Source organism: Danio aesculapii, chromosome 9 (assembly GCF_903798145.1).
Source record: "Danio aesculapii chromosome 9, fDanAes4.1, whole genome shotgun sequence".
NCBI lineage: Eukaryota > Metazoa > Chordata > Actinopteri > Cypriniformes > Danionidae > Danio > Danio aesculapii.
The window spans coordinates 19,468,743-19,483,582 of record NC_079443.1 but is presented as its reverse complement, the minus strand read 5'-3'; the positions used below and the strand labels follow the sequence as shown (position 1 = coordinate 19,483,582).

Genomic DNA, 14,840 nt, shown 5'->3' with positions numbered 1-14,840 from the left:
ACGGGCGGAGGTGCCGGAGCACCTTGTCTCTGTGCATAATCAATTGCTCCCGAGAGTGGGCTAAAAATCAGCCAGTCATCGAAATAATTGAGCGTGCGGATGCCGGCGAGCCGAAGGGGCGCGAGGGCACCCTCCGCGAGCTTGGTGAAAACTCGCAGAGACAGAGAGAGCCCGAAGGGGAGGACCTTGTATTGCCACGCTCGACCTTCAAACGCAAACCGCAGAAACTGCCGGTGGCGTGGAAGTGTGGAGATATGAAAATACGCGTCCTTCAGATCTATTGCTGCAAACCAATCCTGAGGACGAACGCATCGCGTGATGCGCATCTGCGTAGGCATTCCGAAGCGCAGCCTGTGAAAGCAGCGGTTCAAAATGTGCAGATATAGGATTGGCCATAGCCCACCGCTTTTTTTTTTTTTTTTTTTTTTTTTTTTTTTTTTGGGGCACGATGAAGTGCGGGCTGTAAAACCCGTGCTCCATCTCGGCTGGAGGGCCGGCTCGATTGCATCCTTCGCCAGGAGGACAGCAATCTCCTCTCGCAAGACAGGGGCGGACGCAGGACTGACCCTGGTCGCCCGTGAACCTGGGAGGCCGTTTAGCGAACTGAATCGCATAGCCGAGTCTGGTCGTATGGATGAGCCATTGCGATGGGCTGGCCCGCGCTAACCAGGCAGGCAGAGCCCCCGCAAATGGTCCCACCCGCACGATCGCTGACGTGCCAGCGGCGGGGCAGCGTGGAGTGAGTGGGCTCATCCGGGGAGCGCTGGGGTCCCACAGGAGAGCAGGAGAGGAGATGTTCTCGTCTCGCACTCAAACTCCAGGAGAGGGGCTGGGAGTGGAGAGAAAGGAGACCGTTCTCTCGTGCTCCATGAGCCATTGGCGAAATGCACCGATCCTGCGAGCTGGAAGGCATAGCGTCCCAGACTGGCAGTGTTCGGGCTGTCACATCCGGAGGAGGGGAAAAGTGCTCTTTCACTGAGGATTTTGATGGCGTTTTTTTTTTTTTTTTTTTTACGCCTTTAAATAACGTGCCCCGCCCTCCAGCGGGGAAAGAGCAAATTCCCTCCTCCCCAGATGGCCCGCCTCAGGGACGCTTCGCGGTTCGTTTTACCGAACTTAGCGGCGCCCTGGGCGGGGGACGCTGGTTGCCGGCGCGATGCTCGGCGCAGCCGCGTGGCCGGAGGCGCAGGCGGGGGCGGCGAAGCAAAGCTGCGGGCGGGCGTCCTCGGCGAAAAAGCAGTGGATGTGGATGGCTCGGCGGGGGGGGAGCGGTCATACAATCCCGCCGATAGAGACCTCGCCCATCGCCTCCGACTGCTCTATCACCGGCGTGAATTCCTGGGCGAATTCACCGCCAGTGTCGCCGAACAGGCCAGCCTGGGATATGGGTGAGTTAAGAAAGCGAACTTTGTCAACGTCACGCACATCACCAGGTTTAGCCTGAGGTGGCATTCCTGGATCACGGATGTGATCATCGTCCTTCCCAGGGCACACACAGCCGACTTTTTTTTTTTTTTTTTTTTTGTAAGAGCATAGTCGGTTGCGGTGCGGAGCGCATGCTCAGTCCTGGGTCAGAACCATCCTCGCGCAGCCGGGCCAGCGCCTGCGCTTGGCCATAGCGTGCATGGTGAGGGGGAAGGCGCACGCAGCACACTGCGTGAGCCTACTGTGCCCATCCAGGAAGAAGGGGATGGGGAGGCTTAGAAGGTCTCGCCTTCATCCTCCACATCACACCCCTCTAATCGGTCCGGCCGCGGGGCTGGGGGATAAACCATCTCCAGAACCACGGCCGAAGCAGCCTGGGAAAGCACAGCCGCAAAGTCTGCTTCTGGATTCGACGCCGCGCTCAAAGTCCCGGAGGGAGCGAGCGGGTTCGAATCCTCGTCAGACCTTGACAGCCCAACCTCCAAGGATGGTGAGGATGGAAGCGCACGCAGATCGGGCAGAAAAAAGTGCCCTCAGGACAGCGTGAGTTTACTGTGCACTTCCGGGAAGAAGGGGATGGGAGGCTTTGAAGGTCTTGCCTCCTTATATCCTCCACATCACACCCATCTAGTCGGTCCGGCCGCGGGGCTGGGGGATAAACCATCACCAGACCCACGGCCGAAGCAGCCCGAGAAAGCACGGCCATCACGTCTGCTTTTTAGATGCTAACGCCGCGCTCTCCACCCCGGAGGGAGGGAGCGAGCGGGCTCGCATCCTCATCAGACAATGACAGCCCATCCTCCGATGCAGCGATGGACATCTGACTCCCGGTGTCATCAGGTGAGAGAGCGACCATCCAAGGACGGAGCGCTTCTCTTCACCTGAAGCTTGGATGGAGCGCGTGGAGGAGCGAGAGGTCCGCGGCCCGGGGGCGGCGGATTTACTCCCACTGAAACCCTCAGATCTGCCCGAGTGCCAACCGCAGTGCGGGGGACAACTGGGGTGGGTGGCTCTTTTGCAAGAGCGAGCCGCGATCTTAACTGCGCAACAGACATGACATCAGTGATGGCATGCACTGCCCGCGAGCACCGCATTAACATGCTGGACCCCCAGACATGAAACGCTGTGCTCGTGCCCATCATCCGGGGATAGGAAACCACCGCATCCAGAAACGCACGGTCGGAGTGACGTCTTGAAAAAGACGCGCTGCACGACCGTGTTGCTCTTTTAGGAAAGCTATTTTCCTATATACAAACCGCTCTTGGAGGACCGGACCCAAAGGACGCCAGGCAAGGGAGAAATACCCAGCTCGACCATCTGCCACTGCGTATACGCGCTCTGGACCGGGAGAAGCTGCTTCTCGATCTCTCTCTGTAGACACAGGTTGGAGATACCCTCAAAGACTCTCTCAGAAGCTTCGTGAAAGGCTCTGAAAGCGAAAGGATGTCGAGCATGGCACTGGCTGCGTCTTTATAGCATGACTGATTGTCATTGACGCCAGCTGTGCACGCTGACGCTGCCAACTCATTGGCATTTCATTGGCCCGTTTTTATACTCTTTCAGATGATTGGATTCTGACGAAATCCCCATAGTGGAAGTTTCCACATAGCATTGGAGTTCCCCATCCGAAGGGGAACTAATTGAGTTACTTAGTTAGTTTTTAATGAAAAGTAAAGTTTTACGTTACATTTGTGTTACTTTTCCTTACCTGGCTGAGGTTTGATCTCTTTCAGAACTTGCAGGTGCTTTTTCACCTTTTGTATAGAGGAGCTCTGCATTTAACAACCACCTACAGTATATAAACTACACCTTCATTTTCCTTTAAATTTTTTTAGATAATATTAAATTTTGAGACCTTTCTGAGACCCATTGCTATACAAGCTGTATAAACAAATAAATGAAAGCATGTAAAGTAATGTGTTTGCTACTTTTGAATGTTTTGTGTTATTTGTGAAGAAAATTCACTGTCCATTGAGATAAAGATAGCAATAAAGCCAAAGAATGGTCTACTAACATGAAATAATTTATAACAGATTTGAAACCTTTAAAATGTTAAAGATTACAAAATGAATAATAAGACGATAAAAAAAATCCCCAAATCAAAATAAATCTTTGAGCTTTATACATTGAATAAATTGCTGGAAGTGGCCTTAACAAATGCGTAAATCATTTCCCAAAAGAAAAAAAAAACTTACTATATTACAAAATGTAGTCACTTCGACAATAAAAGTAATAACCATTTTTTAAAGTCGAGTTTTGTGGAAATATTTGTTTTACCTGGAGAACTTGAACTGATGACAATTATTTGTTGTCTTTGCGTCCAGTTTTTGTTTTTCAATGTCGTGTTTCTTGCAGTTGTCAAGAGTTTTACTTACACATAATCTACACTTAACAACAATCCACTTCTTTTCTTCAATGAGTTCAATATAACAAGAATCAATTGCGAAAATGTAAGTCTCTGTATGTTTCTGTTTCTGAAGTGCATCTGTAGTGATGATGGGCGATTTGCGAATTAATCGCTTGTTTTTAACCAGATCTTCTAAGTGAACCAGTCGAACCATTACATTAAATTGAACGGAGTTGTCGTGAAATATTTGCGTCTTCAGTACTAACATACCGGATACCCCTCTGACTCAAAATAAACCAATATCCTGATTTATTCAGTTACTAGAACAGTACACCGACTAATCTGCTGTGGAAAAGCTGACCTGATGATGATGAGTGCGAGCCAACTGTTTGTTCCCTCGCAGCACGCTCTCTCATTGAGTGTGTGATTCAATCTGATTAAGGTAATTTTTATTCCGCAATATTTTTTGTAAAAGCCAATTAAGCAAGGTAAAAAGTAACTCGCGTTACATTTTTTAAAAAGTAATTCAAATAATATTAGTTCTCTTTAAAAATAATGTGTTACTTTACTTGTTACTTTGGAAAAGTAATATTATCACTTAACAAGTGTTACTTATAATGCGTTACCCCCTATACTGGTGTACAGACCCCTTTTTGGGTGCCTTAAATGCACTGTAAAGTTCCAGAAGAAAGTTAGCTATTGTATTCTTCATATCACTCCTTGGCATTTCAGAGAAGAAAGCAATGAAGGTTTTGAACAACATGACCGTGAATAAATGTTGACATTATTTAATACAGATTAAATATAGAAAGAATTACGAAAGGTCAGATTGCATACACACCTCTTTTTTGAAGTGTAACATCTTTCATCCTCAATGGACAATTGTATTTTGGTGAAGGATTTTTAAGGATAAGACTGAGGTGTGTGTGGCTGTTTCTCAATACGAGTTCTTCAGCGGTCTTGCGTCCTTGTGTTCTCGTTTAACATCCTCATCAAGTTCAGTTCCAATACTCAATACCGCAAAAACGGAGGACGTGTGAAACTTTCCGGATGTGTTCTTTGTATCGAGGACGCACCGATGCAGAGTTAATCACCGATCTCGCTCTAGAAGTCTCAGGAGTCATTGCGACTGGAGGTGGGAAGCGCAGCATTTTATTTAGATTTATTATTATAGTTCAGAGATGGCACTTATTTACCTCAGGAGTTTCCCTAAATGAAACGGTGAATATAAACATTAACATGGACATCTTAATAAAGAAATAAACACATTAATGGTGTTTGTTTGCTGAAATTCGTATTAAAATCAGTTTTATTTATATTGTGCAACGTATATTTATAATGTTTTTATGCATAATATATATTTTGAAAAGGGGAAAAACAATAAATTGTTGTATGAATGCTGTAATATTTAAATAATTTTCCATTTAAAAATGCGCAAAGGTCACGTGACCATCAAGACGAACACAGCATCTCATTACTCACAGGACGCGTTCTCTGTTCTCGTGGTCTCCCGAGTTAGTTCTTCACAGGACAGCTGGCAAGACCGGTCTCCACAAGAACACAAGTCCGTTCTCTGCGTTCATGGAATTGAGAAACAGCCTGTGTGTGCATGCGTGTGTGTGTGTCTGAAAGAACTTAACACTGACCCGTGAGTCGTACTCCAGGACGAAAGGAGGGATGTCGATCTGTTCAGGCAGGACGCAGGTGAAGAGCTGCTGCAGGTTTTCTATGTGATGGACTTTGTCTTTAAGGCCTGACACGCTGAATGTAGTGAAGAACCATGTAGAGACCTGATGGGAGTCGCAAAGAAAATATACAGATGGAAAATGAAATGAACCCTAACATGAAAAGGTGGAAAGGCTCTTGAAACATTTAAAGTAGTAGTTTACCCAAAAATGATAATTTGCTCATTATTAATTCTCATGTGGTTCCAAATTTTACGAGTTTCTTTCTTTTGTTGAACACTAAAGATACTTTAAAGAAAGCTAAAAACCATGACCATTGAATTCCAGAGAAGGAAAATCAAACACTGTGGAAGTCAATGGTTAAAGGTTCTAAAATTTTTCAAAAGATCTTCTCTTGTGTTTAACAGAAAAAAAGAAAGTGATACAAGTTTAGAACAAGCCAAGAGTGATTAAATGATAACAGAATCTATTAACAGCAATCTATTTGATACAGTTTTTACCTCCCTTTTTGTAACAAATGCACAGTAGATAAATTCTGAACAACATTGTAATGTTCCATGCTGTCTAAATGTAATGTTTAAACCGTTAAAATATGAAACAATGGGGGAAACTATATTCTTTTGAAAGATATATTTATGCAGAACAAATAAATAAATAAATAAATAAATGATAACAACAAATTTTAACTCTTACTCGTCAGCTTATTCCCTTCTTTACCAATTTTTTTTATCTCAGTTTTAAATTATTTTTACGACCTTACAAATGTCTTTTTTTTTATCAAAATGCTTATTATTTTCATATCAACAACTTACAGAATCATTTCAGTATACGTGTAAAGATTCTTTTCTAACCACCCTCCCCCTCATTTCCACCCTCACCAGACAGAACCCTTAAATGGACAGAATTGTGAAACATCAAGCTGATGTGTGAGGAAATAAACAAGTAAACAAACAATGATGACAAATAAAACATTAAAGCAATGAAGAGTCATACTTTTTCATCATTATTTTCAGTCAATGTAACATACAAAGTTATTCATGTATTCAATAAAATTTCCCCCCAATTTTTTTAACATTGATGTTTTTTGTTTATAATTTTTATTCAACAGAAACATTAAGACGAAAGTTCTCTAAGCCACACATTATGGTTCTACTGATTTCCATCGTATAGCAATGCATTTCTTTGCTGCTATCAGAGCCATTTTAATTAAACGTAAAGCTTACAAACTTGTCCTGCTGACCAATGAGTATTTTATTGTTGCAATTAATAATCTTTTTAAATGGTGTGTTCCGTGTTCATTGATTTTATGCTAAGTAGTAAGTTCAAAACAACAGCGTTTATTAAAAAAATGAATCTTTGAAGCTTTAAAATCAATCATTTATCTAACCATATACTTTTCTCTAATTCTAAAGGAAAACAACGTTTCATTGCAAGTACTGAAGCTGTTGCTTTAATAATTTGCAGTGTTTTCTCCAATGACGCACCTTTAATGCTTGAACACATTTCACACCTGGGACTGTTACAATGCTCTAGCATTCTCTGACTGAAATGGATGCATTATAAAATGAACAATTATGTGACGCTTAATTGCCGGGGTTCCTCTACATTTGGAGCGCACAAAGCATAATTGTCGAATAATTTTGCAAATGAAAGCAAAGCCTGGCAGAGGCAACGTGCTCTCGTAAGCACTTCAATTACCTGAAAAGGTTCTGTGGAACACTTTGGAACACTAAGTGCGGGCACATCATGAATCTCAATGCGGTTTCAGAGATGCTTTTCAACATATTCGGTTACACAGACGCAAAAACAGTCAATGTGAAACATGTGGAGCTGACCACCATGAATCAGAACACAGGCCCTCATGAGCTCGGAAAGAAAAGCATCTAGCACTGCCTTTAATGGACTTACATCTAAGTTGATGAACTGATTACATTTACCTTGGAGCGGAACGTCGGGTGAACGAAGTAGAAAGCCCTCAGGTTTTTCTTAAACCTTGAAACACAAAGGAAAATCTGGTTTTAGAAACATTATCAACACATTCAGCCAATTACTTAAAACCCAAATCGCGAATTCCTGTGGTGCACTATTGTTTTTGTTAAGGCAATAATCCTTTCAAAGCTCAAACCCATTAGAACCAGAGCTAAAAGCAGTTTTTAAGAACTAGGAAAAGTCGGTGAATGGAGTCCAGCAGACCAGCCGCGTCCAAGCCACTCACTGTTGTCCAAAACACACAGATGGATAGAGATATCGACGGCCAGAAGTGGAGGGGTGTTCAAAAAGTGTCGAGGATGTGTCCGTCAACCTTTCCCCTTTTCCCACGATGGATTTGTCCCACCCTGTTCAAGCACATGAGCAGGGGTCACAGAGACTGATAGCATCACTGGCTAGCTCAGCTGTAAACATGGCGGTGATCACTAACTGAAATACTACAGAGACTCAATGTTCTTACTCAGGACCATATCTGTAAGAGGCTTTCTTAAAGAACAATGTTGTGTGAGGATGAATAACACAATGATTATCTTCTCCGCTCCACTGACGCCTCATAATAAATGACACGAGTCAATTGGCCTGGCTCTTGATGTTATGAGTCACGCTGATCTCCACGATGTACGGAAAGTGTGAGGGACTGAAGCTGGAGAGAGTTTCTGCTTTTTATTTCAAGACTGTGGTTTCGTCTGCCTGCATGCTGTGAGTGTCCCTCGAAAAAAAAAAAAAGAGATGAATGCCTGACCTCACCATCACCTCCCAGGGTTTTGACTTTCAACAAAGACTCAAACTCTCGACTAAGCCAGGAAAATGTCTTTTCGATTAAAGGAACAATAGTTTTGTTAGCAGACAACGGCATTGAGGACTCCGTGGTGATACCTCCATGCAGGTGTTTGTAGGCCTCTGCGGTGGCATGCTTGCTGATTTTGAACTGGTTAGGCGAGAGGAGAACATCGAGACCTTAAATTTACAAGGTGTCAAAACCATTGCAATTTCTATGTGTTCTAGTCTTGATAACCAAAATCCCACATCAGAATTTCCCCAAAGTGCTTCTTGGGATGAAAGTAAAATTATTTAACTTTGCTAGGAGCCATGGTCACAGATCTTTTGCTCTTGATTCAAGACAAGAGATCACACGGTTTCGACTGTATTCGCATGATCAACTATTCACACAACCTATTTGGGTGAACAGCCATGGCACTGCAAAGCAAAGACTTTATTTTAAATGAATTTAAATTGCTTTTAACACTAAAGTGAATCTGGTCCAGTTCTCGGTCCACATAACATGCTCCTCAGCAAAGGTTGATTTGCAGTCTAAATTGTTTTCAAACATCGTGACACTGTATGCAGAGACAAACAGACATTTCAGAGCTGAACTGGTGAGCAAGAGCAGCTGCAGTGTTGAACTTATTGTCCATTAAGATTCTCTGCCATTGACTGATTTTATGCAGTGGCCATTTTAAAAGCGAAAGCGAGGGTGCAGTGGAAAGAATCCCAGAAGTATCGCCTGGAGACACACAGGAACGGCGTCCGCAATGGCATATTGTTGTGTACCTGGCTGTATATCTCATCAGCAAAAAGAAAGTGACACAAATTTATTATTTCACTGTTTTCCGAGTGACCCGAAGGTCCGTTTGGAATTGACAATGGAAAAAAGGAATATGGGACCTCATTTTTAGCTAAGTTAAGGGAAATGGCACTAGTTAGCTAAGGTTTTCTTTCCCAAAAATGTTTTAGTTGCCATTTATTAAACTCAAATCAATGAACTGATTCTTTCACTATATTAGACTTGTCACGATACTGAAATTTGGCACCAATCGGTACTGAAATTTAAAAAAAAACAAGTCCATTTATGATTGAGCTAGCGATTGAGTGTGTTCTTAAACACCGCTAATTTGCCATAGTATTCACCAGTGCTCAACAGAAATGACTGTGATTGACCGTGAAGGTCATCAGTTCACAACACTGATGGATCCGCTGATGGATGCTCTTCGCAGCTTTAAAATGCTTTAGTGTCCATGTATCTGTGTTTGCACTCAGTGAAAAGCGGTAAACTGATGACCTTCACGGCCAATCACAGTCCTTTCTGTTGAGAACGTGCTCAACAGCGCTTAAATGGCAGTGGGAAATGGACGTTTTTTTTTTTTCAAAACATCAGTACTGATTAGTACCGAAATTCTAGTATCGTGACAACACTATTACAGAACACACAAGGGTGTGCTCCATCCCTTTACACAGGAATGTATTGTTTTATCGCTCACCGGGTTACATAGGTTGAAGCAGGGAAGCAACCCCATGGTGTTTACCTGGTGCCATAACCTGATGCCTAAGAGGACACTTAAGCATATTACTCTTAAAGAGATTGTGATTTAGTTTGATGTCTAATATGTCTTCAATTGTTTACATTAAACTTAACTGAATGATATTAAAGTAATGTTTACACCACATCTCTACTTTGAAATTGCAGCAAGAGCTGAAGGTTTGTAGTCCACGGCATTTTGTTGCAATGTTAAGAGCGCTGGTCCTCTACTTCTGAATTTCATCCCACCTCAGCCTCTCTTTTCATAATAATTTAAAATGGCAGCCGCATGAAATAAATGTATCCTGTCCTCCCAAGAATTAGTCTGTCTCTGCTGACCAATCTTTTTTGGGAGACCTGAATGAGTTAGTGAGATTTAATATTCTAAAAATCACAGAAGATCTGCTTCTCTTGCTCCTGAATGACTGAAAAGTTAATCAATTTGGCCTTCATCTGGTCAACTTGCTGTTGAAGTGTTTCAGTTACTTTAGAATGGCTCACCAACTTGCAAATTTGTGAAAACGTAAAATTTGGGTGACCAGTTAAACCAGGGATGGGCAAACTCGATCCTGGAGGGCCGGTGTCCTGCATAGTTTTGCACCAACCCTAATCAAACACACCTGCTTGTAGCTTTCTAGTGATCTTGAAGACACTAATTAGGGTGTTCAGGCGTGTTTGATTAGTGTTGGAGCAAAACTCTGCAGGGACACCGGCCCTCGAGGATCGAGTTTGCCCATGCCCGAGTTAAACGGTTACAAAATAAAGTTAATAAATAAATAAGAAATGGTTGTTTTCCCCCAACATTCTTCCGTATATCTTGTTTTGTGTTCAAGAGAAGCAAAAAGAAACTCCTAAAAATTTCAAACAACTTGAGTGTGATTAAATGATGAGGAACTTTTCATTAAAGGGGTCATAAACTGAGAAATCAAAAATACTTTAATCTTTTGAAATAAGACATCACAGTATTATAAAGTTTCGAAAGAGCTTGAAAAATAGAAAATACCTGTTACTCTAAAAACCACTTACTGCACATTGAAGGCAGTCCAGATGACAGGAAATAGAATGTTCTACTCCATGATGTAATAAAGTGGAAAAGCCCCACCTCTGCAAAAGATCAACGCCTACTTCTACTCCACTGCCTGTTCAGACTTATTTATATGCAAGCCAATCACAGCAGTGCCCATTTACTTCGGAGTCTACAGTCTGCCACACACATTCAAACAGAGCGTTCTGATAAAAGGTCAAAAACAGCACAAAGAAATGGTCCAATTTTTTGACCTTTTTGATGTTTTTTTTATTTAAATTTCTTGCTAACATTGTCAAAACACAAGTTAGTTCATGGTAATGGTAGTTCAAGTTTTTTTATAATGTGAAATATGCTTAAAAAGATTTTATTTTTAAGATAACTTAAAATAGGTCTAAGCAGAGACATTGACATTTTGAAAATGGTGAATTCTTCTTAAGAGACAAGAAAAAAACCCAAAAGACGATCAGGATCATTCATCAATAGTCAGCTGGCTGTCAAAAAAATGAATATATACACTGCTCGGTCACATTTTATTTTGATGGTCCGTTTGTTGAATTTAAGTTACATTGCATCTACATGCCAACTAATTCTCATTAGATTATAAGTAGACTGTTAGGTTGGGGTTAGGATAAGGGTAAGTGTAAGTTGACATGTACTTGCACTGTTTCTTATAGTCAGTTAAGTACCTGTTGAAGGAGCAGTATCAACAGATATTGAGCAGACAGTTTACTAATACTCAAATGGAGAAATGAAAATAAAATGTTACCCACTGCTCCTATAGTGATCAATTCTTTTGTGTTTGGTGTGAAAGAACAATTCGCCTGCAATTTGCCAAATTACTCAGAGTGAAAAGGCATTGGTGTGATACAGGTGAACCAGAGGAAACATGACTCAGCCGTGTGTTACATCAAACGGTGCTTTCCAAACTTGTCAAAACCCACAAAAGGATCAAGCTTCTGTGAATAATCTTCATGACATTCGAAGAACAGGAAGCCCAAGACAAAGATGTTTGTCACACCATGTCCTGCACGTTTGGGTTTGAGGAGACAGACAGTGTGCTGTTCCGCACAAGAAGCTCATAAAAAACCAACAGTCACCAAACCAGCATTTATATGAAACTGTGATTAGCTTTTCCATGTCTGAGAGTCTGGGAGTTATAGTTTTAAAGAAAATATCCGCCAAGAACTGGGTCAAGTCATCTCGCAAACATTGTAAGGTCGTACAGAGCAGGAAATGTGGGTGGTTTGTAGTATCTCTGTAATGGAACAGAAATAGATCTTACTTGGCATCCACAATGTCATAGAGCTTCTTGAGAAAGTCCGTGTCCAGGTGGTTGTGTTCACCAGTGAGCGTGTGGAAATACACCATCACATACTCCTTCACTGTGATATGGTCCATCACGTGGATGAAATACAGCAAAGCCTAGCACACAAACACACAGGATTACTCAGGTATTTAAATAGTAAAAAAAAAAAGACTTCTATACTTTACTTCCTGGCACGAATTATATACAAAATAATACACATAGCATATGCAGATAAAGGAAATCGTTGCAAAGTGGTACTGTTTGTGATGGCAATATATAATCATTTTTTTCTAGATTTTGTTGAGTAATAATGAAAATTCTATTATCATTATTAGCTGCACATCATTTAAATAACTTTTTTGTTTTCCAAAGAAAGCCACACAGGTTTGTTAAGACTACACTACCTGACAAAAGTCTTGTCATCGATCCCAATTGTAAGAGCAACAAATAATAACTTCTAGTTGACTTCTAGTTGATCATTTGGAAAAGTGGGAGAAGGTAGATTTTCCAGATGAATCATCTGTTGAACTGCATCCCAATCATCACAAATACTGCAGAAGACCTGTTTGAACCCAAATGGACCCAAGATTGTCATAGAAAACTGTAAAGTTTGGTAAAGGAAAAATCATGGTTTGGGGTAACATTTAGTATGGGGTCATGCCAGAGATCTGCAGAGTGGATGGCAACATCAACAGCCTGAGGTATCAAGACATTTGTGCTGCCCGTTACATTACAAACCACAGGAGAGGGCAAATTCTTCAGCAGGATAGCAATCAAAGTTCCTGAAAGCAAACAAGGTCAAGGTCCTCCAGAATTGGCCAGCGCAGTCACAAGACATGAACATTATTGAGCATGTCTGGGGTAAGATGAAGGAGGAAGCATTAAAGATGAATCCAAAGAATCTTGATGAACTCTGGGAGTCCTGCAGAAACGCTTTCTTTGCCATTCCAGATGACTTTATTAATAACTTATTTGAGGCATTGCAGAGATGTATGGATGCAGTCCTCCAATCTCATGGGAGTCATACACAATATTAATTCTTTTCCACTGCACCATGACTTTATATTCTATACTGTACATTATTTCTGTTAAGTGACAAGACTTTAGTCTAAGTAAAGTCAGACCTTACTGTCCTAATTAAATCAATAAAAATCAAGGCATGATCATATTGGAGTAAAATAAGTGTAACCTAGAGGCCTTTGCCTTTCATATAAGCCACTTGTGATGCCAAATGATCAACTAGAAGTCAAGTTATTATTTGTTGTTCCCAAAACTTGGATAGGCGACAAGAGTTTTGTAAGGTAGTGTATATGAGTAAACAGTGAAATGAATTTCAGTTTTGAATGTACTAATCCTTAAATCAATATTTTAATCAGTCACATTTTTTTTATTTTAATCTACAGTGAAACAATAAACCTTTAATTAAAGATTTTACACAAATAACATATAACATTCTTTAAAAAAGGATGACCGTTTCAATAAAAGTTTACATACAAATCTTGTAACAAACATTTCATTACATAATTAATTAAATTTTTACTTCCATTAAACCATTTAAGGGATTGTTTATCCCAAAACTGAAAGTTTGCAGTCCATTTACTGTTCCTCAAGCCCTTCAAGATGTAATATGTGAATTTCCTCAATAGTAAACTGAAAAAGAAGATTCCAACCTGAAACTATGGTCCTTGGTGTTTGGTCTATGGTTACCAGCACTTTGATAGTCAATTAAAAAAACATTTGAAGATCTTATAAAGCTAAATAAATCAGTCTGTGCAACATAAAAACTGAACATTATTTATAGCATATCATCACATTTAAACCACAGCTTAACCAAAATTGTGAACAATGTTCAGTGTCTTGAAGACTGACAGAAAATGTATTTAGTTTTGTCTAAAATATTTTTATTTTCCTCTCAATGTTTTAACAGTCATTAAATTAAATTAAACATCACTAAGAATCACAGTGTCCGCTAAAAATTTACTTTAAAGTCCCCATGAACCATTTTTCTTTTTCGTATTGGGATGCAGTTCCTAGAGAAACGAAATATTAAATGTGAAAACAGGGAAAAGGGTTAGGGGAGAGTTATTACAACCTAACAGACACCTCCTGCTCACCATTTCTGTTTCTTGTCAAAACTGACAGTTGGAGGGGGCAGAGTTAAATATGTTAGCCATGCCCAATTTCTAAAATATATGTAATCTGACAATTTAGCTGAAAAATCAAACAGTAAGGGCATTTTCAGATTACAAGAGCAATTTTATACTTAATGACATGCACAGATGAATTGTTCACCACAAAACTGGCAATGTGGGCTAACAAAATCATATGGTTAGCTTTGACTTCATGTGGACTTTAATGTTCACCTGAAGAAAAAGTCATCTACTAGGCCTGATAATGAGTAAATTACCAGCAAACTCTTGCTTTTAGCTGAAAACAAATCCCTTTAGGCAGCGCTTGTTAGCCCAAATTAGGCAGGACTTGTTGCTCAATCTCTTAAAACAGTAGGAAAGAGGAGTGCTTTCTCATTTACCTTCTCCATATCAATAAGCGTAACTGGAATATTTCTGCCGACAACAACCATGACTGTCCTACCGCACAGATCAACACCTGAAAATGAGAGAGAAAAAAAGATACAACTGGATTATGAAAGGTTGATTCACATGCACTCAGACCTTAATATGGGCAGAAGATCACATTCCCTCAGCTGAAAGCATTCGCATGTGCAGCAAATCTGAGGAAACACGTTACACATTTCAACCTCACCC

At 41.0% G+C, this 14,840-nt stretch overlaps 1 protein-coding gene across 1 annotated transcript in view; it reads right to left on the bottom strand.

Moving 5' to 3' along the window:
• gdap2 (ganglioside induced differentiation associated protein 2) overlaps positions 1-14,840 on the bottom strand; it is a 56,099-nt gene that overhangs the window by 18,844 nt on the left and 22,415 nt on the right. Inside the window, exons 10-13 of the mRNA XM_056465156.1 lie at positions 14,606-14,682; positions 12,052-12,191; positions 7,395-7,449; positions 5,419-5,562 (exon numbers count right to left, since the gene is read on the bottom strand). Coding sequence (XP_056321131.1) covers positions 5,419-5,562; positions 7,395-7,449; positions 12,052-12,191; positions 14,606-14,682 — 416 coding nt within the window. The remainder of the gene's footprint in view (positions 1-5,418; positions 5,563-7,394; positions 7,450-12,051; positions 12,192-14,605; positions 14,683-14,840) is intronic.